This window comes from Molothrus ater, chromosome 1 (assembly GCF_012460135.2).
Source record: "Molothrus ater isolate BHLD 08-10-18 breed brown headed cowbird chromosome 1, BPBGC_Mater_1.1, whole genome shotgun sequence".
In the NCBI taxonomy this organism is placed as follows: domain Eukaryota; kingdom Metazoa; phylum Chordata; class Aves; order Passeriformes; family Icteridae; genus Molothrus; species Molothrus ater.
In genome coordinates this window covers 34,052,413-34,079,376 of record NC_050478.2, presented here as the reverse complement: position 1 = coordinate 34,079,376, position 26,964 = coordinate 34,052,413, and the positions used below count along the sequence as shown (strand labels likewise).

General features: G+C 36.2%; 1 protein-coding gene across 2 annotated transcripts in view; it reads left to right on the top strand.

Annotated features, from left to right (window-relative positions):
• The window catches only part of SKAP2 (src kinase associated phosphoprotein 2), a 119,476-nt gene that overhangs the window by 3,308 nt on the left and 89,204 nt on the right, over nt 1–26,964 (top strand). For both annotated transcript variants that reach the window (XM_054515516.1, XM_036406434.2), the window contains exons 2-4: nt 7,185–7,290; nt 9,220–9,245; nt 19,603–19,707. In XM_054515516.1, the coding sequence (XP_054371491.1) occupies nt 7,185–7,290; nt 9,220–9,245; nt 19,603–19,707 (237 nt within the window). The remainder of the gene's footprint in view (nt 1–7,184; nt 7,291–9,219; nt 9,246–19,602; nt 19,708–26,964) is intronic.

Below are 26,964 nucleotides of genomic sequence, written 5' to 3'. Positions count from 1 at the left end.
GTAAAACTTCTGGTAGGAGGAACAAGTAAGTTTGTTGCTCTCTTATCTCCCTCTTTACACCTCGGAGGTGTATGGTAGTGTATGTAACTTCTTAATTCCCCACCTGCACTTACAGTCCCTGCACTTACAGATGATGCTTGAGACAGTGGAATTCAGTGAAGGAAGCCCATCCCTGCTCTGCCTTTTCTTCTTTTGAAAAGGCATTGTCTGTTGTGTTTATGTGATATTTTGGTGGGTGTCTGGCAAAGTGGAATGTTTCTCTTTTTGTCCCCTCAAATTGTAGCTGGTTACATAGATTGTTGGAGGCCTGCTCACATCTATTTTTCCTTAGTAAGTTTTGGCTTGTTCATAGCTGAGGAGGAGTTTGAAGGTTCCTTCTTCCCCCAAGGGATTATTTCTTCTGTAATGTAAACCAGACTGGTTTCTTCAGTCAACTTGACTAGGAAAAAAAATTCTTGAGATTTTTTCAGTAACGAAGATTTAGTTGGAGATAAGACTTCTTTACTTTTTCACAGCTTTTGATGGTGTCATGATCATTAGATATGTGTATCATTTATATTTTTTCCCCTGTTCATATCACGTGACTGTACTTTGGGTGATATTTCTTTGTCTTTTGTTCAATTTTCCTTTCACACGTGGCAGTATTTCTTGTTTGAATCTTCTTTATTTGTATTTTGAAAGTTACAAATACTTTTACTGTGAAAATGGGATAAAATTTTCTCTAGTTTATATGGAACCTTATATCCCATCCTAATATCATTTTCCTTGTTCTGTTAAGCAAAACCCCAAACCTAAATAGAAACCAAAGTTCTTGCCCTAAGGATCATTTCTACCCAGATATTATTCAGTTTGTTTAAATGCTTAGTTATATTGTCCAGAACACCTTTTTCTGTGCGATTCCTCTTATTGTTTTCTTCAAAGTCGTACTGTTTACCTACTTGTTCAGTTGCATCTTGAAAATCGCTTGCAGAAAAGGGCAAGGCAAGAAATCTACAAGACATTGGATCCACTGCAGGAGTTGCTTACCTTTTATTTTTGGACGATGCTGTTTATATTTACCCCAATCCCCAAAAAACAAACTGTTCATTTTAATTTTCCATGTCAGCTGTTTCTGGACTTTCTCCTTACATGCCTGTCATAGAAGAAGCCTTCTGGGTACAGTGTGGCTCTTCTTTATTGATTGATTCAAATTTAAAAGCACACTGTTGTTTAAAACTTTACTCTTTTTAAAAAATATCATTTCCATGTTTCCAAGGCTTTAACAAATGCCAGTTCTTGCTGAAGAACCCATCTGTACAAGATAAACCAGGGGGATTATAGTAGACATCTTTTAAGTAGACATGTATTTACAGCTTTGGTAGTATGTATGTGTTTCTATAGTAATGGAGTAAGATTAGAAACAGTGAGGTGAAAAAAATGCACAGAGGGACTCCTGGTAAGAAATAACCTCCAGTAATTTGAAACATAGTTCAATTGTCTCTGCCATAAATTTGGGAATAAGTGTCATATATGGGTGATAAAAATGGCATAGGCTATTTTTTATATACTCATTATTCACTTAGTTTGTCTTTTTCAATTAACATGGAGTCTATCTTTCTCATCTGACTGGGTTTACGTTTCTTTCATAATCATATGTCAACAAACCACAATAGACACAGCATAATGTGGCATACAGTGTAAATCTTTAGGTTAATCCTTAACATTTTTTATTATAGTTCATTTGGAATCACTTTGTAACTTGATCATGATTTGTACTGGTGTGTTTTTTTTCCATTATATGCTTAATATGTTACAGCTCCATCTTTTCTCACCTCTTTAATATAGAGAGAGGATGCTCAACTACTCATCCAATGAGATTAGAGATAGATATATAACTATATATATGTATAGAACTTGATTAAAATTTTTCTTTTTTAATCTTTTAAAATACATGCCTTATTGATTTACTTCATTTGAGGAGTCTTAGCAATTTGTGTATACTTCTACTTTTAAAATCACTAATAAAACTGTTGACTGTCAACATGTTTCATTATACTTATTTTGTATGTGTCAACACAGCAACATAACCTTGCTTCTGGGAATTTAAGGTAGAGCAATTTTTAAAGGCAATCCTTTCCAGGACTTTGCACTAAAAGGAATGCTAACCTTCTTAGGCTGGATAAATGTGGTATTTTTAGACATCTTGAAGTTCAGTCACTTTTATTTTACATCATGTGTTCTGTTTCTGATTAAGTGTATATGTATTTAAAAGGTGATTTAGCAAACTCTGGAGAGAGATTTTAAAACATAGTTGCGAAGCTGGGGGAGAGCAAAAGCAAAGTCTTCCAATATTTCTTTATTTAAGAGAACAGGCAGTGACAGCTATTGCTTGGCAGTTTGTCTTCAAGGTTTTTCTCTATTAATGAATCGCATGACAACTTTGAAATCAAATTAATTAATTGTTTTCTGATGCCAGCCTGTGTAAAGCTGAAAGATACATGGCAGTCTGTTTAATATTGGTCACCTTTGGACAGTATGTGTGTAATAAATGTGCCTAGCTTGCAGCTATGTCCCAAAATTCTCTGGCCTGCTGTCCCAAATTCCCTGGCTGGCAGCCGGCTGTTGACTCTCTGGGTCCTTGAGGCAGAGGAGAGAAAAGGCTGGTGGCTGCAGGAATTGCTCTGCTGAGCTGCTGCTGCCTTCTCCTGTGAGTGGCAGTACAAGTGCCAGGTTAGCCCCTGGAGTGTCCCTGGTCATATGATGGATGTGTGTCCAGCCTCCAAACCAGCCTGCCATGTGCGTGGAGATGCTCCCATCTCATTGCCACTTTCTGGTTCTCGTCATTGGAATGGTGTCAATTCATCAGTTGATGTGTCCGTGATGGAGTGATTAACTTCTTGATAATGTGGTTGGGTAACATCTTGGTTATCTGTTGAAGGAGGGGAGAAAGAACCACCCAGCACATAGTCTTTGAGTGCCTCTGTGGGAATCTGCTTGGCCCACCCTGACAAGAAATTGAAGTAGTTCTGTCCTGAGTATCTTTGTTTATTAACTGTGACTTATATTTACAATATTAAATCCTGTAAACAACAAATGTGCTATGATTTGTTATGCTTAGCACTCTTTAACACAGCACTTGCTTTGGGCTAGAAATTTACAATGTTCTTGAAAAATTCCATCTGTGTGGTTCAAGCCTTCATTAAAGAAAATAGTTCCAAAGTCTTTAAAACAATTAAAATCTTGCAGTGTTGTCTGTTTATAATCATTGAAGTAAAGAGAACCATAAACCGTTTTACAATGAAATGAAAAATAAATCTTAGCTTTTCTCCTTGTAAAAGGACTGTAGATGAAAATGAAATTACAATGGCTTTTAGCTTTTGACTGTTCTGTGAACTGGCACTTAAGTTTTGAACTGTATGAGCTGGTCGAAGTGGACAGAGCTAGACTGAGGTGTGACTTTCCTTTTCGGTCAGTTTGTAAGCTGTATTGGCAGAGCAATTTGTGAGTGATTTGTATCAATTGTATCTTTTGGTTTGGTAGCTTTTGTTCATTTCCTGCAGGCAAATAATTCCTTTGGGGTATGATGCAAGCAAATTTAACATCACAGGCTTTAAGAAACAGAGCAACAAGTATGGGCATTTAAGCTATCAAGCAGTCTAACGCACAAGCTTAAGAAAAGAGGTGTTAAGTAGGTTTCCAGTGTGTATTTTTCTTTGCTTTGCTTTTGTTTATTAATTTTAGTGTTTTTTTAATTTATTTTTTTATTTTCATGTTTTCATTAGGAACAGGTAAATATCTGCAATGTGTGATACTAAATAGCTGGTCAATTCATTAGGAAAAAATTATGGGAATATGTCACTTGGTTTTTTTTTTTTGCTCTGGGGTAACTGGTTAGTTAAAGTACTTTTAGACCAGAAATCTGTTCAAAGAGGTTTTATTTCTGGAACTTATCTTTTATTCCTTTTAAAATTCCTTGATGGATCAGCTGCTGCTGAAGCATGAATCAGGTCTACACCGAAGTTCTTGTGAGGAGTAGTTTTGTTTTCTGTGTAGCATTAAACTAGTACAGGAGAGTCCAAGTTGTGGATCCTCCTGGAGAGGGGAGAGGAAGTATGTGACTAGAACAGTGGTGAGAAATGGGTACATTTTGCTACTTCTCTTTGAAGTTTACTGTATTAAATTAGGATCTGCTATACTGATCCCTAGTTCTGTTCTAATTCCTACATAAATCGCTTTGTGGAAGGTCAGAGAAACTACAGGAACATTTCCTTATGTTAAGGCAGTCCATATTCCTCCATAGTGTGGAAGTACAGGAAGTGAAGAGATGATCGTAACTTACATGACTTGCTGGCTTCTTGTCCAGAGAAGCTTAGGATGTTACTCATCTTCTGCATCTGGTACATCCTGGATGGATTTACAACAGTAAATGAAAACAAGATATATAACATACTGTGTAACTCTGAGTAGATAAGAAATATATATGATACAGTAAAATGTAATTTTTGGGTAAACTGCTTCTTTAGCATCGTGTGTATGTCATATCTGTCTTTGTATTTTGGGGTTGTGATGAATCAAGCCATATGGTATCTCTGGACATATGGAAGTAATAGTGTTCCATGATGAAAACAGTGCACCCTGATTGTGGGTACACCTAAGCTTGGAGAACTTGTTTCACATACTCAGGTGAGAGGGAAGCCATCCCAGGGATGTCTTCTGTAACTGCTGCTGTTTAGAAATGACAAGCTTGGATATGCTTGCTCTGTTTCTTTCTCTCTCCTCCAACTCTACTCCAACTGAGAGTAAATGGAGCGTCTGCTTCTGCCCTGTCCGCCCATGGTTGAAAATTCTCTAGTATTTCTGCTTTTCAAGTCCAAGGTTTTGTGGAAAACAACAAAATCTGTCAACAATATAGTTAGTCCTGAAATTTTTGTATCCACAGTATATTTTAAGCCAGAAGTGGTAATCCTTTTTTATAATCAACTTGGTTTCTCTTCTCCACATACTCCTTAATTGTGTTATTTCAATGTTTGTATTTGAATAAAGCTTTGACAGTCAGAATCTGAGATGGCAGAATTCTCACCTGGGTTGAGCCTTTCCAAGAAGTAAAGAAGCCCACTGAGTTTAAATGAAGACTTCTGAATCCAAGTTTTGTGATTGATTAGTGTCCAAAGGTTACCATGCAAGTATTGCTCCTGATTTATAAACATGACTAATTCCTCTGAAATTTTGTATGTTGGTGCCTAGGTAACACTTTGAAGCTGCTATGTATTTTTTGAAATAAAAAGATAAAAGTATGGAAAAACAAATATTTAATCAGGCTGTCCCTCTTCAAGTGAAAGCTAGTTTTGTACTGGAAAACCCTGTTAGGTTTCATTGAGAGAAAAACTGTTGATTTGTTTTTAACTATTTTGATTTTTGCTCTGAATAGTAAAAGTATAAGTTTTTTGACCTTAGTTTTGTAGTTTGTCAATATCATTGGGTTCTGTGTGTTCTCCTCTGCCAGTTTGATTGGCAGTTCCAATCCTTGTAATTTGTGAAGATGTGTACTTTTTCTACGGGTTTGGAAAAAAATCCCTGTGTAGGCATTCTTGGTCTGCAGCATAGAGGCTGTTGGGGGTATGTCTGGAGGATGCATTAATACATGTTAAGTGCCTTTCCTTCTGTCCTTTTAAAGAAGGAATGCCACAGAACTGAGTGAAGGTCTCACCTATTCAGGATTGCTTTGGAAAATGTAATGGGAAGATTCTCTGTCTTATGGAGAGAGGAGGATCAATGTCATTCTTCAGAACTCTAAAATATTGTAAAAAATGAATACTTTTGCTGCACTCGGTGAGGACAGGAATCTAAATATTTAAATAATAATCTAGCGAATTATTTGTAAAGAAGAACATTTTTGTAATAGCTGTGCTAATGTTCTTGAAGGGTAACTTCTGACTTGTTTTCTTGCTTCCTGTAATAGAAAGGGTGATATGTTTCTGTTTTATAAAGAAAAAAACAGGCAATTAAGTTTTTCATTTAGGAAATCTGTGGTAAATATTCCTGTAAACTTTTGCACGTAGACAGTTGTGTACTCCATTGGCTGTTATTTTTGTTTCTGTATTAAAAGGGAATTTCTCATCTGATTAGAAAAGTGATAGGATTAAAATAGTACTATCCATATGGATTTGCAGCTTTACAGAGAGAGCCAAGGTATATTTATGTGTCTCTGTGTGTGTCTGTGAGGGTGGGCAGGCACTGTGAGAAGGTGTTTTGTTACCCACAAATGCTTTCTCTTATCCAGTGAGCAATCCCATACAGATGAGACATTTTTGTTAACAAGCAGAATTTTTTGGTTGTGTTTCTCCTTTTCTGTTTCTGGGATAATTGTATGTTGAGTGGTAACTATAAGAAACTGCTAATGCTATTTTTTGCCATTGTTTAGTCAATAAGGAAAACATACTACTGTGTTACACTCCCACAAATTCAATACACACTGCATTCTTTTTATCCTATGGAATGGATATTTACTATATTAAAAGAACTGTGGTAGCTTTTATGGAATGCTTTGTTTCTACATGACTCTATAAAAGTATCATCTGAGTAAGAGTTAAAACTTAGAGTGCAGGCTAGAGCCTTTGTTTGTGATTCTACAAGTGGAGGTGTGCTTAATTTAAAGTACACTATTGAGCTGGACTCCTTTGATATGGTTAATTTGCTTATGTAATAGTTTTCAGGATTGCTTTGGATATGAATCTTTAGTCAATCAGTGATTTCAGAGGCATTGTGGGAACACTTGAAAAAACTGTAACCAGTAAGTGAGCTATATTACTATCTGGGTAAGTGTTACTGCTGAAATAATAAATTACACAACCATCTTTGCAACTTGAACTTCTGAAATAACATGGCAGTAATATATGCATAAAGGCTATTTCCATGTTTTAGCTTTGTCTTTTACTTTAGGTGATGGAAAGTAATTGTTATAGCACTGCAATTTATTAGGACTTACGTAGCATAATTAAGTGAGCAAGAATCAAATGTCACCATAGGATTTGCTGTGCTAAGCATAAGTAGATAGAGAACAAATGTATCCCATTTAGAATCTAAAATGTCTGTTAACTATGCTGTGAGTAGGGCTGAAAATAATTTTCTTATTTTTTTCACAGTAGTATCAGGACAAGCTCATTACAGCAGTATTTTGAGGTGTATTTATTTTCTTCTTTATTTAGATGTTGAAACATTTGTTTCCCAAACACTAAAAGGAGAAAATCTATCCAAGAAAGCAAAAGAAAGGCGTGAAGCTCTTCTTAAGAAGATAAAGGATATTAAGACAAGGTAAGTGAACTTCATGGCTTTAATATGTTAGAAAGTCACTTACTGATATCTTAAAGCTTTATGCAACCTTTTATTAAACATTAACCATATTAACGATTAAAAAATCTGTCTAGGTGCTGATTTTTTTCAAAAAATCTGTATGGTTTCAAGTCTTGTCTTCTCAAAGCTGCTACAATTCAGTAAGAAATGGGAGCAGAATGATTTGTCCCATTTGAATTGTTTAATATTCTGAAACCCGATTGCAAGCTAGTTGGGCAGAGCTTGCCTTCACCTCTGCTTTTATAAGATTCATTAAAACCTGAGAAATATAATGTATTGAGGAAATGAATGAGCTTCCTATCACCATACTCAGCTGGTGTAAGACAGCTGTGTGTTATCTCCTAAGCATTCCATTGATGGTATGCTTCTGCCCCTGTGGCAACTTGCTTATAATTTCAAGGACAGCACAATCATCTGGTGAGGGCGCTAACTGGAGGGACACATGAGATGTGTCCCAAAATCTTGTATTTGAAGTTTTGTGTTCTTTTAATTCAGGCTGTAAATGCTTAGGGAACTAGCTCTCCCTCATATTCTCTTTTAAGGAAGTAGTATTTTATCTATTTATTTTTTCTTTCCTGGGTTTTCCATTCTGGGTTATTGAGTTAACTGTGACTGTACAGATGACTTACAGATACAGTGTTACTGACTTTTTTCTTGACTGACTGATGCTTTTTTGGATGAGGAAATATCAAAGAGAGGGAACCTGCATTTATGGGCTGCATTTATTTACCTGCATTTATGACACTGAATCTTTTACTGTTCATTTATGTGACCCCATGGTTTCTCATCTTATTTTAATTTCTAATGCCTTCCTCATTTCCTGTAATATTATTCACTGTTAACAGTGTTTTGCTTTTCATGCAGGCTACAAAATACATGCACATTGCAATCTTCTTTGATTTTAACATCCCGCATGTTGGCCTGTGTTACTGCCACTTGCTACACTGGATTTCTTAGATCTGGCCTCTTATTTCTGTTTGCATTTCTCAGTTTCTTATCTCTAGACCATTCCTTTCTCATCTGCTCATTTCTTGCCAACATCTCCTTATTGACTAAACTGTTATCTTTACTACTGCTTATTGTTCATAAAGATGATCTTGGCAGCTGCATTTTATTTGCCAGTTAGTTCTTAGCCCATGAATGCTTCTTGAATGCCATTCTACATAACTTTGTCCTGATAATTTGTCTGTATCATCAAACTGCATTCTCTGATTATTTTAGTTTCTGAAATACTAAGATTTACCTCCAAAGAAACAGTGTATAAAAGGATGTTTTCTCTCTGGGATGATATTTTTTCTTTTGTTTTCTAGGCATTATATAAGTTTGAGATCTCCTTATTTGAAAAGGACTTCTTATTTAGGCATGCTTTAACTTGTATCTTTCTGGTTAATTATTAATCCATATTCATTTGGATTTCTGTAAATTTAGTGTAGCTAAAACCACTATTTTTGATTTTCTATTTAGTTTCCTATTGAACTACTGGTTTATTTCAAAATATGCTAAATGGTTCTACTTGCATACAAAAATTTGTGAAATTTGTTAACATTTAAAAGGTTTACTAAAATTACAGATGCTTTTGTGTGTTTTTATACCTTAAGATATCTGAACAGATGTATGTTACTAGAAAAGGCTGCTCAGTCTGGATTTGGTTTTGTTCAAGTCTTCCTTGTAGTGACTGGGGATTCTGTCAGCTGCAAAGGCAAAAGGAAAACTGAATAAATACTTAAAGCCAAAGATAAAGACTTAAGAATTTTCAAGGAAAACTTGCAGCGCTGAGTCTCGACCACAAAACTCGTTGAAAACTGATTGCTGTTCTGTGCCATGTCCTCGTGCCGTGGGTTTGCGAGTGTGCGTTGCTTTATGATGTTTCTTCTTCTTCTTTTCCTGCAGCTATCCTCAAGAATTCCCGGAGAAAGGTGAGTCTCGTGCCCTTTTCCCCGCCGTTCCCGCCGCGGTGCTTTCCCAGCGCCGCGGCCGCGCGAGGCCGAGGGGCCTGGCGCCCCCTGCTGCGGCCGGCGGGAACAGCGGCCCGAGCGCCCGGGGCGCGCGCATCCGCCGCGGCCGCTGCCGGCGGCCAGCGCAGCGCAGCGCGCTCAGCGCTCGCCGATGGAAACACTCGGCTGGAAATGTAGCTCAGGATTTCATCTATAATGCAGCTCGTCATGGAGCTTATTTGTTATAAATTTAGTATAAATGGAGCTTTGTTAGCGAGAGTGCAGCCTTGTGAAGGACCATGTGATGTGCGGGTTTTTTTTCCCAGAGGAAGTGAATGCAAAGTAGCCTGCTTAGGAGATAGAATTTTAGCAGAGGTTACGTATTTCAGCCTTTTTTCTTAACGTTGCAAAAGTCTTCAATTCCATAGTGATGTTTCTTTAACCTTTTAATAGGATCATCTCGTGGCAATATGATATTGGCTTTCGATCCACACTGAATGAATGTTTTCATAGTGCAGCGGGAGCTCAGACCTTTAGCTGGAGAGGAGATGATTTAGTGTGCGAGTAATGAAAACTGAAGTGTGGGTTATCTATTGTCTTCTAGTGGAGTTTAAACAAAGCTGCAGAGTTCAGTTTAGAGAAGACTGAGGGGTTTGTTGCTACAGTGTTCTGTTCTGTAACTAAACCTGGAAGGGCTCTTATTTCCATGATGCTAATTCTTGAGGTCATGACCTATAGCCTGTGGATGCTGGTATGAGGGTCACAGTGCGAGGTCAAAAAAGCCTATGCAAAGCTTCACTTTTTACAGTGGTTGAAGAAGTGTCTGTTTCTGGACAAGGAGGTTCAAATGTGTAGGCTGCAGCGTGCCTCCTGAGAAAGTGAAAATATGTAAGTCATATTAGGCAAATAATGTTGTAACAAGGCACAACAAGTTCATACATTTTTTATGCCTGTTTAAATCAAGTTATGCAGCCATAACAGTTCAATTGAAAGGGACAGTGCAACTTGAAACTTCCCAAAGATTCAAGATTGCCAAGATTCTGTAAACTCCAACTATGTGATTGTTTAAAAATTGTGTTACAGTAATTTGCTGTTTTTTTAATATTACAGCTCAGCTCTGCTACAGAAGACAAAATGTAGTTTTCATCTTCTCCTCACTGTCCAACGGAACTGAGTGAGGGAAAGTAAGATGTTATTTTATTAAGAAAATTACTAACGTAAAATTAGGTGGGGTGGTTGTTTCATTGCAAACCTATCTTACTTTGAGAGAGCATGTTTTTGAAGATTTAATAACTTTCTGAGACTCTGACTCTGTAATAAGTGTGAGAGTTGCCTACAAAAAGCAGAGTTTGCATTTACTGCTTTGTGTAATTTGAAGGTCAAGAAAATTCTAGTCTATTTACTTTCTTCATTGGTAATTTGATTCAGAATTTATTTTCCAGTTCAACAAATTATTAACAAAAATGAGATTTCATTATCTCTAGCAAAATGGATTATTTGATTTGTATAGTCTGTAATTGTTACTACATAACTTGCTGTGATTTCTGTGAAAATTATATTCAGTCTTATTCTTTTTATTACAGTACATTTGATTATTAAGCAGGATATATTGCCTTGTAAAAAATTCTCGTGATGTCTCTCTGGTTCAGGTTGTAGAACTATGTAAAAATGCTGAGGTGTGTGAACACTCACACCTTAGTTTTCAGTATTTTTCAATAAAATGAAAGTTATACCGTTGCTTTCTGCAAGCAAGGATACATCCCTCCAAATTAATGTGCATTTGCTGCGTGCAGGAGTATAAAAAAAATTACAAGAAATAGGAGCCTGCACTTACTTGCAAATTATTTAAGAGAACGTGAATCAGTGGTATGAGTTGTTGGTGTAATGTCCAGAGTTCAAGAAGTGTGTGCTAAACTTTATTTGGTTGTGTCATTCTTACTTTAGGACTGTACAAATTGGGCGTGACTTTTGTAGGTGTAGAACAAAGGACTCACATGGAGATAAGCAGTCAGATTCTTGGCCAGCTCCTAGTGCAACAAAGCAGTGGCAGCAGCTGAGGGAGGTCAACTTTTGTGCCCATTTTCATACCTCTCTGCACACCTAGACATTTGAAAAATGGAACATTTGGAAAGTATTGAAAACTCAGAAGGCTGTGATGGTCAGTTCCACCCCCTCCAGAGAAAGAAGAAAGACATCAACATATAAGGTGAAAAAAGGATAATATATTTTAGGAAAAAAAGGAGGGGTGGGAGCAGGAATTTGGAAACTACCCTGAAACAAACTAGGAAGAATAAAAACTACTGTGTGTATTTAAACTCCATATTTACTGTTCTTGCTTTTGTAGTAGGAGTCACTCAATTTTTAAAATGTAAATAAAATAATCTCTGTTCTAGCTGAAAGGGAAGGTGAAGAATGGTACGTGCTGTCATGGTATGTTATCATGATATAGTAGTTATACTACATCAGCTGTTTTCAAGAATCTTGTGAGTTGTGACCTGTCATCCTTTCAGAGGCATCCAGAAGTATTTTTGGAGGCTGAAAGAAGTGGACTAACACTTTGGAAATTCATATACTTCCTGTAGGACATAATGATATTTGACTCCACTCTCAAACAGCGTCTCTTTCAGCTTGTGAGTTGTTCCACAAGGATGTGTTGTGGGCATACTTTCCACTCCACTCTCTTTCATCACTGGATGTTTTTGAAGTCCCACTGACTTTGCACGTTGTGACTAGCAGGTTTTACTAAACTATTTGTAAACACTTCTTTTATGGGCTGTGGTCAATAGCATAGAGAATCTTGCCTATCTGTAAGGATAAAGCAAGGAGGTGTGAAAGATTAACAATAAAAAAGTAATTGAAGAGCATGTGTGCAAGTAGAACCAGGCTCCTTAAAACTATGATCACCCATGTGCATCTCTCTCAGAAGGTGCATACATATTTCTTTGCACCCAGATTGATGAATTTGAGGACTTTCTTGAATCTTCTTAGAAAGAAGCCTTCTGATCTTGTCTGTCAGGTCAGTAAATATGCTGACAAAAGCATCTTTTTGTCTATGTAGACTGAAAAAAAATTGAAGCTTTTTAGGAGAAGTGGGTATGTGTGCAAGTGAAAGACACAAAATTAATTGTATGGGAAAATATTTAATTTTCGTGTGTGATGTGTTACCTGATTTAACACCGACTTTTACAGTTAAGTGTGTTGTTAATTTATGGATAAAGAAAGTTCATGTTGTTCTTATGACCAAAAATGTACAATTATATTTATATCCAATCCACTGATCTATCATCAGATTTATTTTTTAAGTTATTAGACATTTATTGTATCTGTTTTATTCTTAAATTGAAGAGGTCTGTATAAATGTCTTTCTCTTAGACACTGCTGCCTTTTTTCCTTTTAATTTGAAATATTTGACTGTTTATTTAAACAGTTTAAGCAAAACTAAAAAGCTGTAGTCACACTCAGCAACCTGTTCTAGATCTTAGAATTGGGAAAAAACTTGAAAACAAAGGTAATTTGCATACAAAATCGGGTTCATTTTTGGTAAGACTAATATTCCACTAACATTTTAAAAGTCTTAACTTTGTCAAAGATTCTGACTTAATACAGTTTTTGGCATTTCTCTCTTTTGAGATTAGTTGAATCAATACTGTGACTGCCAAAATGTTTAGTTAAAAGAACCTTGTTTTCAGTTTATGCTAAAAATAGTGCTAAAGTTGGCAGAAGCACCCTAAGCTCTAGAAGCTGTATTTATGTTTGAAGTTCAATTGCCATCTGTTCTATGCATTTATTTTAGTAAAATACATATTTTTACTCACTTTTCACAAAATATTTTGGCTCAATGTTGAAAGTGAGACACCAGAAGTACTCGCCAAATTGAGTCATACTATGGGAATTTGCAGAACCAGTTCCCCAGAAAGCACTCGTTGCACCTCGTATGTGATCTGCAGCACTAAATTATGCAGAAAAGTATGACATGACATTTTCTAACTAGCATTTTTCACTCTGATAAAAACTGATGATGATCCACTTTTGTTTTTATTTCACTGTAACGTAATAGAGGGCAAAACTGTGTCTCTAGAGCACTGGTGTTATTCACAGTGTAATTATGGGGAGCACCTGTAAGAAACCTTTAGATGACTCAGATGCTTCTGGCTCTTGGCAGAGCAGAGTCTGGAGCCCAAGACCTCTGCTTCCTGGAAATAGTCAAGCTATTAGAGCAGCACTATTTGCAAAGGATTTGATTTTGTATTTTTTTCTTTTCTGTTTTTGTACAGGGGTCGTATTTCCGTTTTATTTTTTTCCCCCTCTGTGCACTCTTTTTCAGGAAATGGCAGCAAGTAGAAGTCTCTTTGGACTTCAGAAATGGAGTCAGTATCTTGTGGTCACCAGAGCTGCATGTGCACACAAGTTCTATATTTTAACACACTTGAACTTTTTAGTCAAGAGCATAAATACATGGTTAGTATTTAACCATAAATGGAAAGGATATGGCTTAGTTGTTACCCAGTTCTTTGAGGGTCATCATGATGTATTTCTGGAGAGACCATCATTAAAAGTGTGCCAAATACCACTCTGTCCCAGAAGTCTGGGAGGTTTCACTGTAGGCATGTCACTGTGTTGTCCCTTTCAGCTACACACAGCTGTTAGCTGTGAAGTGTCCACACCAAGTGCAATTTCATGTAACATGACATACCAGTGCAGCACAAAATGGTTTTGGCCTGATATGCATCATAAGAATGAGATCTTAAGAAAGAACTTACAATTACAGATCATAAGAAAGAACTTGTCAAGCAAAAGTGCAGTTGCTTTTCTTGCTTGAAGCACATTTGCTTGCACACTTAATGTTGTTTCTGTATTGTTTTAAAAATTGGCTGTTAAAGAGTTTCTACTTGACCTTTACAAAACAAGCCATTAAAAATCATCTTGTTAATAGGGGACCCTAGAAGGCTCTTCAGGAATGAGTGTGTTGGAGCAGACTGCATGGCAAAGCATGCATTGAAAAACTGATTGTCAGAAGAATGCAGTCTTGCAGGATGACTGGTGGATTGTGTCAGTAGCATCTTAAAAATACAGGATGCCCCTATCAAGGGGCTAAAGTATACCCCTGCCAGCTTGAAAGCAGCTTTGTCTACTTGTTCTTATGGAAAACTGAGTAGCGAGAACCTTGCTTGGTCTGCTTGATGGCTTCATCCAGTCCTTTGTTTCATGGGTTCTTAACTGCAGCAGAGATTGGACAGGATGAACTGATTTCAACCTGCTGTGACTTGGGACCTTCTGAAATGGCAAGAAGCAGGGTGGTTTGACCTACATGTCTTTTTATTTTCCTGAGTTGTTTTATTTCTCTTATACTTGAGCAGTTTTAATGCATCATTCTGTCTAGACATTTTTAGAAATAAATTGAAAGTGTTTAGTTATCTGAGGATGTGAGCTAGCAAGTTTCTTTCAGAGGCATTGGCTGAAACATCTTGCTTGCTCTTTTTCAGAGTAAGTGGTGGAAACAGTATCTTTAATGCTTAGGAATTCTATGTTATAATCTCAATGTTGAAGAAGAAAATGAATTATTGGTGGAAAAAAATCTGGATTTTTAAAAAGCTAAATTCTTACAATGTAATATGGTCCTACTCATTATATTGCACTAACTAAATTTATTGGAAGTCTTCAGAACAAGGGGTAGGAACTGAAGTACAGCCCTTGTTACAATGAAGAGAGTTTGTTTTATGCTCCATTCCTAATGTGGTAAACTTACCCTTTGGTATGCATTATTTCCTGAATCAATAAATAAGCTGTAATGGAAAACGTAGCATTTAATAAGAAATGACATTGTATGGTTTTTTTTTTTTTTTACAGACATCATAAAATATTGATTCTGCTATCAAACCTGTAGGAGATTAGTTTAACTTGCAGAAACTAGAGAATAGGGTCAGTTCATGTACATATTCTTGTTATTGTGACTGTTAAATATCTACCTGTAATTAATCTATTTTTTCCCCAACTTCCAGATAAATCATGATATTCTGGGGAAACAAGAAACTATATTAATGAGCATCAACTCCATAATTATACTTGTGGCTGCATAACAGGGACACAGTCATGTCATTTCTTTAGGCAATAACTTTTGCAAAGAAGTATTTTTAAACTGGTCATTAATTTTATGACCATAGAAATGAGATGCAAAATTTATGCTGTTGTCATTGGCATGGGTTCAAGACACTACTGACATTATGTGTGATTGTAATGGAATGGCTGCCAACTAATGAGTCTATAGACATTTTGTTTGAGCATGCTTTGCTTTTAGATGTTTGATTAGGCAGCAATGCTTTCAATTATGCCTGCAAATTGTATTGAATACATTTACCTGATGCCCATTGTTGCTTTGTAGTTCGGTTTTCTATTACATAAGTGCAAGTTGAATGGTTTTCTTTAATTTATTGATGCTTTTTGGGTGTATTTTTAGATACTTGGCACCTGAAGAGAATAGTGGTTTGTGCTGCTCAACACTGACTCCTCTGACTGTTCAAGGAGTAACACATGGAGCTTGAAATGCAATTCTGACTGCTCTTACTCCATAGGTGGAGTATAAACTTCAATGCAACACTTTGATGGAGGAGCATGTAAAGTGGAGAAAGGGCAGAGATTGCTCAGAGTGGGAATGTAGGAGATGACATAGGATCAACAGGAAGCCTCTTTGTGAACTGTCATGAGCAATTTCTTTGTATATTAACAGAATACAGTCCTAAGATATCTTTTAACCCTGACAGAACGAGGAGGCAAGAACCCCAAGGTTGACACCAGAAAGCAGTCCTTCTTTTGTGCCAGTACATAAACACATTGTGAAATGTCATCTGTTACAACTCCAGAGCATAATGAGTCAGCTTTCTTATTGAAATGCCTGCAGTTCTTCTGTACAAATTAGATTATGGAAGAATTGTATTTTTCAGTGTATAATATAAATGGGTGAAAACTGTTATTTATTTGCTACTATTTTTCTTTGCTCTAAAATAAAAAATGGAAGATTTTTTGGTTTAATCTAGTTCTGCACGTGTGCAGGTTGCTTGTACCTCTATCCAGAGTCTGCCACCTATTCTCCTCATTTTTCATGTAAAGTGTGGATACCTAAATGTAGTATTGTGTGACATAGGATTTGTATTTTGGTTCTGAGTGTCTTTCTCAGTGAGGGCTTTTTTCATGGAAGTCTTCAAGCCTTCTTTAGAATTTAAAATCTAGAGAATGCTTTGACAGATGTAAAGCACTGAGTGTGTCATTTCTTTCTTCATAATACTCTGAACACATTTCTTTTTTTGATTGTTTTGTTTTAAGAGCATTTTGAATTTGGATATTCTAGATATGAAACAGAAACTTGTTTTGTTATGAAGCTACATTCGGTGTTGCTACGGTTTCTGTTGTTTCAAATACAGTATATAATTGTGTCATGATTTTCATGCCACATGGCAACTAAAGCCCATATAGTCCCTCACTCCTTTGCCCCTGCTGGGATAGAGGAGATAATCAGAAGGGTAAAAGTGAGAAAATTCATGGGTTGATATGAAGTTGGTATAATAGGTAAAGCAAAAACTGTACACAGAAGAAAGACATAACAAGGAATTCATTCATCACTTGCCCAGGGTAGGCAGGTATTCAGCCATTTCTAGGAGAGCAGGACTTCATCACAAGTAAGAGTGACTTAGACAAACATCATCACTCTTAATGTCTCCTACTTCCTTCTTTTCCCCCCAGCTTTATATGCTGAGCATGGCATCATATGGTGTGAAGTATTCTCTTGGTCAGCTGGGGTCAGCTGTCCTGGCTGTGTCCCCTCACAACTTCTCGTGCACCCCAGCCCACTCACTGGTGTGGTGGTGTGAGAGGAAGAAAAGGTGTTGACTCTGTAAGCATTGCTCAGCAGTAACTAAAATGTGCCTGTTTTATCAACACTGGTTTTAGCACAAATCCAAAACATAGCCTGATACCAGCTACTGTGAAAAAACTTGACTCTATCAAAGTCAAACCAGCACAATGATAGGTATATGTATGGTATGCCCTAAATATGTATGTAGGTATTGAAAATTCCCTTGTTCCTAGGTCATCTGGCTTTTATATGAAAGTAAAGGACAAATGTTTACTGATTTTGAAATCCTAAGTGTAACTGGAAAATGGCAATATGGTAACTTAGTGGAAGAGCAAGGTAACAGTGCAGCTTTGCAAACTTACAGAATAAATTATGTGTTGCTGAGTGGGACAAAATCTTCTGGAGATGTTCTTTCTACGTGTATACTCACCTACTTGTCACCCACAAGTCTTATTCATTCAAATATACAAAGTTTTGCCATTCAGCCCATGAATTATATGTGCTGGAGTGTGGTGTTTCTGGAATTGTTTTCTTCTAGAAATACAGTCCTAATATTTTAAATTTATGCTGGCACTTTCATGAAGGTTCAATGATGACATGTTTATGCATAGCTAATAAGAGGACATTTTTGATTGACAATCAGGGCTTGTGCATACACATATATTCTATGCATGCTAGTACTAGTAAAAATTTAAGACAGGAAAACAGTGGAACTTTTGGAATGGAATGGAATTTTGCTATTATAATGTGTTTGCTCTTTTTAGATGGAGTGAATAATCTAATACAGATATATATAGGCAAAGAGAAATAGGCACCTGGTCTGTGGAATCTAAGTGTAAAAGATGATCATGCTGGGTATAAATAAGGCATAATATTTTCTGTTCATGTTCTATCTGTTCTGTGTTTTTCTGTTTGGAGGAAGAGGTGAGTTCTAGAGAGAAATAATTTACTTTTGGTTGGTTTGACAGGTGTGATGAAGTGCAAATATTTTGATCAGATTAACACGATGACTGGAGTGCTACTTGGAGAGGACTGTGTCAAAAATAGGTTGGAGTCAGGTTCAGATTCAGAGCAGTTGTTAAATGGCATGGGAGCTTCGGAGGAAGCTTTCCTAAGAAAAGCATACTAAATTAATGAAGGGAAAGCCTAGCTAGTGTTTAACAACTTTTGAATGTAAAAGAGCTCCAGCAAAACAAATATCAGATATTGTTGTTTTAACTGCATGGAAAACTTGCTGCTTTTTACAAACAGTCATGGAGCTTTCTGTCATAGTCTCTGAGTTTTCTGTATATTTCCATTATTAAATGGGAAGGGGTAAAACTCGGCCATAGTTAGGCAATCCTACTGATGAATGCAATTTCTGCACCTGTGAAGAATATTTTCACTATGCATGGGTTTATTTTGGATTCTTATAAATTACTTTTCTGATCCAGTGCTCCAAAAGGGAACACATAAATAGAGAAGGATATTTGGATGTCTCTGGAAAGCCTTTTGTGTTTATATATAGCAAAAGGCAATGCTTGGACAATTTAGTGTTACATGATTTTCAAGAAATTTGAGGGCTATTTAATCTATTGGAGAATCAACTTTAGGATTCTGGTCTGATGATTTTTGTCATATTTAGCTTTTTGTCCTTCACAAAGATTTTGGTTTTTTTTAGAGGCAATGTAGTTTGTTATTTTCCCCCCTCTTCTTTGCCTAGATGTGTTAAACATATCTGAGAAAATATGCTGAGTTTCAGGAAGAAGTTAAATTTTGCCTAATTAGGTGAAAGCCTCAACTAATATTGATTTCACTGTATTCTTCCTAGACTTTCTCGCTTATGCATGACACTGATCAAAGTGCATCAGATTAACTGATAATGTAGATTTTGTATCTATTGTAGCAGGGCTCTCAGTTGGGCAAGAAATTCATTAACAGAATGCAGCATTAAGCCACAGGTTGATACCAGGTGCTGCCAGGCAGCTATTCCACTTCTGGTTTCATGGGAGGAATACACACAGAATTTTGCAAGGCAGTGCCTAATTACAGTTAAGAAAAGTAAAAGTGGGCAGAGGTCACTGCTGCCAACAGTGGTTAGGCATTTCCTGGGAGTGAAGTTGCTGCAACTCCATCCCGCACTAGGACAGGCAGAACTTCGGAGCCTGGTGCTCTCCTTTATTCCTTCTGCCAGTGTTTTCTCTTTCCTGCCTCTTTGCTGTGGTGTTTCTTTCCCCCATCGTGAGAAGCTGCCAGCTGTGCAGTGCTGGAAGCAGGTTCATTATACGACAGCGTTTAGGGAAGCTGCTCCAGCAGCATTTACACATCGGGTCAGAAGGTAACCCTAGAATGGCATCGCTCACAGCTGTGCTGGAGCCTGCCAGTGTCCATGAGAAATAGGACTTTTTCAGTTCCAGATAGGAATTAATATCCTCCTTGCTATTGGAAATACTTTTTTTTCTGTGTGTTTGTGTGATAAGCTATTTCACTAGCAATGTGTATTGACTTTTACAGAGCTGGAAGATGAGGAAGAGTCAGAGAACTCTCTTTCTTCGCCTCCTGATAGCGTCTCAATAGCATCTGACCGATATGATAAAGAGGATGAAGCCCCTTCTGATGGTATGTGACACTGTTTACCTTACAAAGTACTAGGTTTGCCAGTTTGCTATGAGCTGATGTAATCAGATCCTTGTGATGCGAATGTTAGCGCTGGAAAACAGATAAACAGATAAGCAGCACAGCTGAATGCTTTTCTTACCTTTACAAGAACCTTTAAAGGAACTGAAGAGCTCTCTCTAGTGGTCCTAGAGCATAGTGAAGCTGTCTCAAATTTACACAGTGTTTCTCAACTCACGTTTTTTGATAACAAAGCATCTTCTGTAGATACATATGTTTTTAAAGATAGATCAGTGGCTAAACCAATGTGAATATTTGTAGTAACAAATTGTTTGTTAATTCAACATTATCAGATTCTTGCTTAATTTTATTTTGCTACTTAATGGCTTAATGTATTATTTATCTAATAAATAATGAAACAGTTTATGTGATTGATATTTTTCTGCAAACTCCACGCAGAATAGGTTCATAAAATATTAAATTAATTATTCCTACAGTGTTTCCTTCCATTAAGACAGTGTTTTGTACAATGTTTTTGTTATATAAATTTTAAGTTTGGGTTTGCATTTAGGAAAAGTCCACACTTCATAGCTGTTTTCCATGTTGTTTTATTTTGTATTCATTAAGTTCAATGCTAAATGCGACTGTTCTGAAGACATGAACAATTGAATATTTCAACAGTTAACAAGCTTGCTTTAGCATAGTGTCCATATTTTTGAGATTAGTTTATTGTATACATAATATAAACATCTTCTATGGATAATATATGGCAGTAAATTAAATATATGTACAAATAAATTAATGATGTATATTAATTTGTGGCACTGGAAGTTAGATAGACTTACTAGTGAATGATGTTTTCTGACATGATATGATGATCAAACTGTGCAGCTCCATCTCGAAATACAATTGCTGAATGAAAATATGCTTCCTGCAATGTAGCACTCCACATTTTATATTATCCAGATTATTCCCTTTGGAAACATAAATTGCTTTTATGAGGTATAAAATTATGTCTATTGCAGAACAGGGATAAGTCAAGTACATGCATAAGTGATAAACCTTCTAACCACTGATTCAGAATAATGCATTTTTTTTATGTCCAGAACTCTGTAAAATGTATAACAATAATAATCACACTTTTTTTTTTTAATATTGAGCTTATTGCATGTTGGCAGTGTGACCTTCAACTAAAAAAGTAAAACTAGGCCTTTTTGCTCTCTGGTTGAAATGTAATTATCAGTCAAATTGAGTATGGCTTTTAGAAAACACAAGCTAATTTTCAAAACTACAGATGAATGCAACTTTCTGTGTATTTATTTTTGCTTACAAACATAATCTTATCATTATTTCTAATTATAACTTAATAACATGGTACTGATTGCATAAAGGGTATGTGACAAAATTATATGACTATTTAATAGGAGGTATGATTATAGAATTGTTTCAAAACAGTTAATCAAGAGAAAGGTGATAACGTTCATAACCTAAATAATGAACGGCTGGAGAATGCTGATGCAAGTGTATGTGAAATACTGTATGAATTTGTACAGATGGATGATTAATTTTTAGCCTTTTTTGGAAGTTATGCGAGGAGGTGTAATAGCTGCTGAACAATATCTTGACTATTTCATACCAGTTTAGGTCGAAATATAGAGGGTACAATTCTTTTATATTTGAGGCGATTTTACCTTGCTGGTCTTTCTGTATTTTATGATAAATCCTCTTTAATTACCTAGTGGGAGTGTAACACGAAGAAAATTTGAGAAAAGGTGATAAATTCTGATCTGTAAATACTTAATTTATTGGAGTATACAGTGTTCCTCTTTTTCTCTTTGAATGTCTAATGTGTCATTCTAAGACCGTTTTGATTTTAATATATATAATCCATCATTCCAGTCTAGCCACCTAGCCTGTGTATGAAAATATATGTTGGGAAAGTCTTATAAGAGGTGGATTGATCCCCAGAGGTGCCATTTGTTTCAGTTCTAATAGGCATAAATGGGTTTCTTGAAGCTTAATACTGTATTTTAGTTTTTTAGCGGTCTGTTAATGTTCAATATTTAAATCCTACTCAAGGAACAGGGTCTGTAAGATGGTCTGTAGATGTTTGATTTTGTATAATTACCAGTTCAATTCAGCAGGGCTCTGTACAGATCTAAACCTGATTTGTGTAGGATCCTCAGCGTTAACAGAGGGCCCTATCTGTAGGTAACCGAATTGAGGTGGTTTTTATTTATGTTGGAGTCCATTTCTATTTTTATGTAAAACTTTCTACATATATTTTCTGCTAAAAAGCCCCAAGGCATTTCTCTTTATATACTTGAGTTAGGCTGCAACGTTTGTATGACTTGCCAAAGTGTCGCAATTTGACTTTGCAGCATTACTGTCAAAACATAATTTGTGAAGGCACACGCTTGGTAACAGATAAAGAATTAGTGTATTATGTGTATGTTACAGTCATTGTAAAATCCTGGAGTTTTTGTGTGACCTTTGTCTAATGGTGTATTAATTACAAGAGGGATAATCCATTTAACAATAAGTATGGGATAACTAAATTAGCACAGGTCACCTAAAGGCCTTTTGTCAAATCTGATTGTTATGTTGTCCTTTTGACTTTTACCTTATGGTAGGCACTAACAAAGTATCTAAACTTTGATGGATTATAAACTCTAAACATGATATGTATTTTTCATAATGCTAATGTAATTTTCTAGGTACTGAAAAGGTCAAACCCCCACGTCTCTGTGTGCATTCTAAGTCTGTCTTTCCTTTTAATATTTCTTTTTCTCTGTTCCTCTGGTTCAAAAGTTCACTCAGTTCCCAAATGGCCACCTAATTTTCCAGTTATTCCCTCAAGCCATATGTGTTTTGGTTTCTTTATGGTTTATTAGGTACTGTAGGAAAGTAGCATAAGTTATATCATCTAATGAAATTCAAGCACACTTCAGTGATGCTTTGACTTGATTGCTGGCAGCAATTAAATCACAATGAAAGGGAATGATGCATGGGCTTACATGTCCAGACACCCTACAGAAATTGGAAGAGGGATAAAACACAACAAAACCCCCAAACAAAATAACAAACTGAAAAACAAGACAGACCAAACAAAACAGCACAGCCAGGCACTCTGGTCTTAACTTGATTTTTTTTTTATTGGCTAACAGCCTGATTGATAGCAAAATCATAACTTGCTGTATGCTAACAGGCAGAGTTCACTTGTAGGTTATTGTGAGCTGATAAAGGGTTAGATGGAGTTTTGATTTTCGCATTGGTCCTTGGTGCATCAGATTAATGGAATTTCAATGAGAGACTGGAGTAGTCACAGCTTTGTCAGAAAAACAGATGGAGATTCTATAGCCATGTCTGCTCATTAATACCAGTTGCCTGAAAGGTGTACTACTTCTCTATACAAAAGACTCAACATAATTGATTTTTGAGCGAGGTATTTTTTCACTTATTGATGACTAGGTTTCTTGCAACTTAAATGACAGGTTTTTGTATAGTACATTGTATAACAATGTTATGTCTTGTAATTTCTTACTCCCCTTCCATCTGCGTATTGAAGAATATATGCACTGGGAAATACATATGTCTTGATTAGTTAAAAACCAAAGCACAGCAAAATACTTTAAAATTGATATACCAAGATTTTCTTTCAAGTTGGAAACAAACTTACTTTTGGTTGAGAAGTAAATGGGAAAAAAGTTACTGTTTTTCATTTAATTTTCAAGTTTCCTAGTTATTAAATGCAGGTTCAATGGCAGGCTTAAACTTTCCTGTTTAATAACACTGTAATCTTCTTTTATAATATATAGGGATTCTTTTCTTTTTTTGCTTTATGGTATGGTAACCTGATTTTATAGTAAGAAATGTCACTAGTATTAAAGGACCAAACTTTGACTTTGTAACTGGACCTCTGAGGAAGACATGTCACTTTGGCTCTGCGGGGAGTGTGTAATTGGATAATTACTGGATCTAAAAGATCACAGAGAATGCTGTGATGAAATAATTTAGATCATCACCATTTCTATGGAAGGTCTAGAAATGTTGCCTTGAGAAGGTAAGGATGAAAGAAGTACTAAAAATGTGTCTGGGGACCTGTATGTTCTTCAGATTATCACATTTGGCTATAGCTTATGAATAAAATATGCTTTTTAGTAGAAAATTTTTAAACAGTCTGAGAATCTCTTATTAAATTTCCCCATAGTTAAAGTGGAGGAAGGTAGGGCTGGAGCAAGCAAAACTGGTCACTTGGAGAGCTTTGAGGAAAAAGAGTAAATGAAAAGATTGTGTTTTAACTGTTTGTTGTCAAAGTGCAGTCTTGAAAATGAGCAAAATTTATTGCTCCTGCAACATGATTTTCTTGCTAGAATTTTTGGATGAAGCAACAGGCATCAGCACTTTGTTTTCATGTAGTTTCTTTGGAAAAGTTCTGTACGAGTCTTTGCAGGCTGGAGTAAACTATTTTACATGATATATAGTATTTACTTAATATGAGCATCACGTTTTGCAGTTTGACTGATCAAGTGAGAATGAAAAATTGTGTGACTGAATTTTGCATGCTGTTTCTATTTACATGTTAAGTCTCAAATACAAATACTGATTAAGCTTTTTCCCCCCCTTATTTTCTTATTTGTTAGGCCTGGTCATTTGAATACTGTCACTGAAGAAGGCTGGTAGAGTTCAGTGTAAGGTTTTATCTTTGTGCATACACACAAGTGTTTTCCCACTTCCTGCAACTACATTCATACTGAAGTTTATTTTTGAGGCACTATATTAAAGCAAAAACTGTTTCTCGGTTAAGCACTGCTAGCAACTAAGCTATCAAAGGTTGGAGAATGGAAAATACAACTAGGAATTTCTATCCTTTCTCCTTTTGCCCTTTTTATCCCTCCAGTCTTGTCTTGGTATACCACTTTTTAGTAACATAATAATGTACACGGAGAGGATGTTTGGTTGTCTTGGGGACGACAGCATTGGAAATTTAAGTGAGTTATTATAGGAGGTTAGTTATTTACTTTGAGTATTGGGGAGAGAGGTACAAACTTAATTGCATGACAGCCACTCAAAGGAATGAGGAACTTCTTTATTTGTCTTGGTTTTCTCATAGGTAGATCTCATTGAAGGCAGAAAACCAGGTACTTTATTATTCCTTATATCTCTTTTAATATTCAAGATTGAATAAAAAAGGTCATATTGAGGGGAAGTAAGGTCTAGGTTTACTTGGACAGCTGATCTTCAGTGAGAAAACATGGCTTCTACTTTATGCTCCTACTAAGCCACTGGCTGGAGAGCAGTAGCCCATCCTGTGGAAAATGCGTAAAGACTGGACTTTGGCATGCTAACTTTATTTGAGGGGATGCTAGTTCTTGTCAGAATTTTGAAGGGGATTTTGACTCTGCATTTTTGGCTGAGAAAGGCAATATGATGATCAAAAATGTTGCTTTCAACATAATAAATTTTAATTAGCAGCACAGTCTTAAGCAGGAAGATTGAAGTCTAAAATTCCTGAAGTGGTGTGCTGAGGTTGTCAGAGGAGCAATGTATCACTACAAATTTAGGCTGAGTCACTTATGGACAGTTTAGATGTCATCCAGAATACAATCTTTTACAAGCTGATGGAACACAGTGAAAAGTAAAACATACCAAAGAGGAACTTAAAATATGAAGCTTTTGCTTTTAAATTCTGTTATTTAAGGATATTGGTACATGTGGGACCAACCATATGAGTGTAAATTCCCAGATGCAATTCCCTCTTCTCTGTTTGTTTAACACATGAGAGGAGGGTGCCAACTTTGTTGAAATTATGAAAAGCTGTAAAGAAGATCAACTGCTTGTTGAATAGGAGAGACCTTAAGAGTAAAATCAATGTGTCACCCACAGTCAGCCTGAGATGTTTCTTGGTGGGTACCTGTCTCACCTTTCCTAAAAATCTCTACTGGTGCAGTTGCACTGTCCTTTGGGCAGTTTGTCCCAGTGCTGCACTCTGCTTGCTAGGAGAGAATACATACCCTAAACTCCGTCAATCTGTTGACATTTGACTCTCTTTTGTCCATAAAAGCCATGGTAATAGTATATTTTTTTTCCCTCTGTAATGAATGTAATGAATATTTTTGATTAGAATCTTTATAACTTTCCACATATATCTGCTTTTGAAACCTTATGAATAGAACAAACAACTGAACTGCTTGGTTGCTTCCTGGTTTGTCTGTAGGATCCATACCAGTGCATATAGCAGCAATGACTTAGATGGAGAAGCAGGATGTTTAAAAAAAAGGTGTGTGTGAAATATGCATAGCTAATCTAATTAAATTTGATTTAAACCATTTGTACAGAACATAAGGGAATAATTTCTGATAGGAAGCAGAAGTTTTAAGTGAAATTTTGGCCCTAATAAAGTCAACAATAAAGTTAAAAATGGCATTGTGTAGGTTAACAGTGTGTACAAATTGATGATACTAAAATGTTTGAACTTCTAATTATCATGATGAAAAACTTCCCATCAAACAATAAACCCCTGTGTTCTTTTAACATTTACCTTTCTCCCATGGGAGAGATGACATGGTTTGTTGCTCATTTTATTTCATCTATGTTGCTTCAGTGACTGAACACTAACAAAACAGCCATGTATACTCCACCACTATGTAAGAAAATATCAACCAAAAAACCCCTAAACAATGACTTGCTTAACCCATTTCTTTTTCATATTAGATCATAATTTTATTCAAGATATATAACAATACTGTGGTTAAAAATAAAAAGCCCAGAAAATTGAAGTGAATAGATTTTTCTGTTTATGTTATATTGCTTGTTGGCCTAATGTTCTTCTAATTCGGTTCTTATACATCACAAATAGCTGACATCAAAAGGAAGAGGGGATGTTTTTCTTCTGCCTCTTGGATATGCAATAAGCTTTTCAAATAGGTTTTGGAGGCAGTTAATTATGATTTTAGGACCTTATTGGTGCTTTATCTCGACCGAGTGAATTTCTGCCTTCTGATTTCCCTGTAATTCCTCTTTCTTCCTGCCAAGCAGTAATGGTAAGTCAGCTTCCATTCTGCTCCTTACTCCTTTCCTCCAAGAACCAGAAAGATGCATCACTCACAGATGATAGCACAGCTTCATGCTATTCCAGTGGCACCTTTAGGTGGGTACCAGAGGAGACCAAGTCCAACAGATTGGTGCTGCTTGGCATTCAAGGCAAGAGGCATCTTTTCCTTCCTGAGATCTACCATGTGCGACAGAAAAATGGGTCTG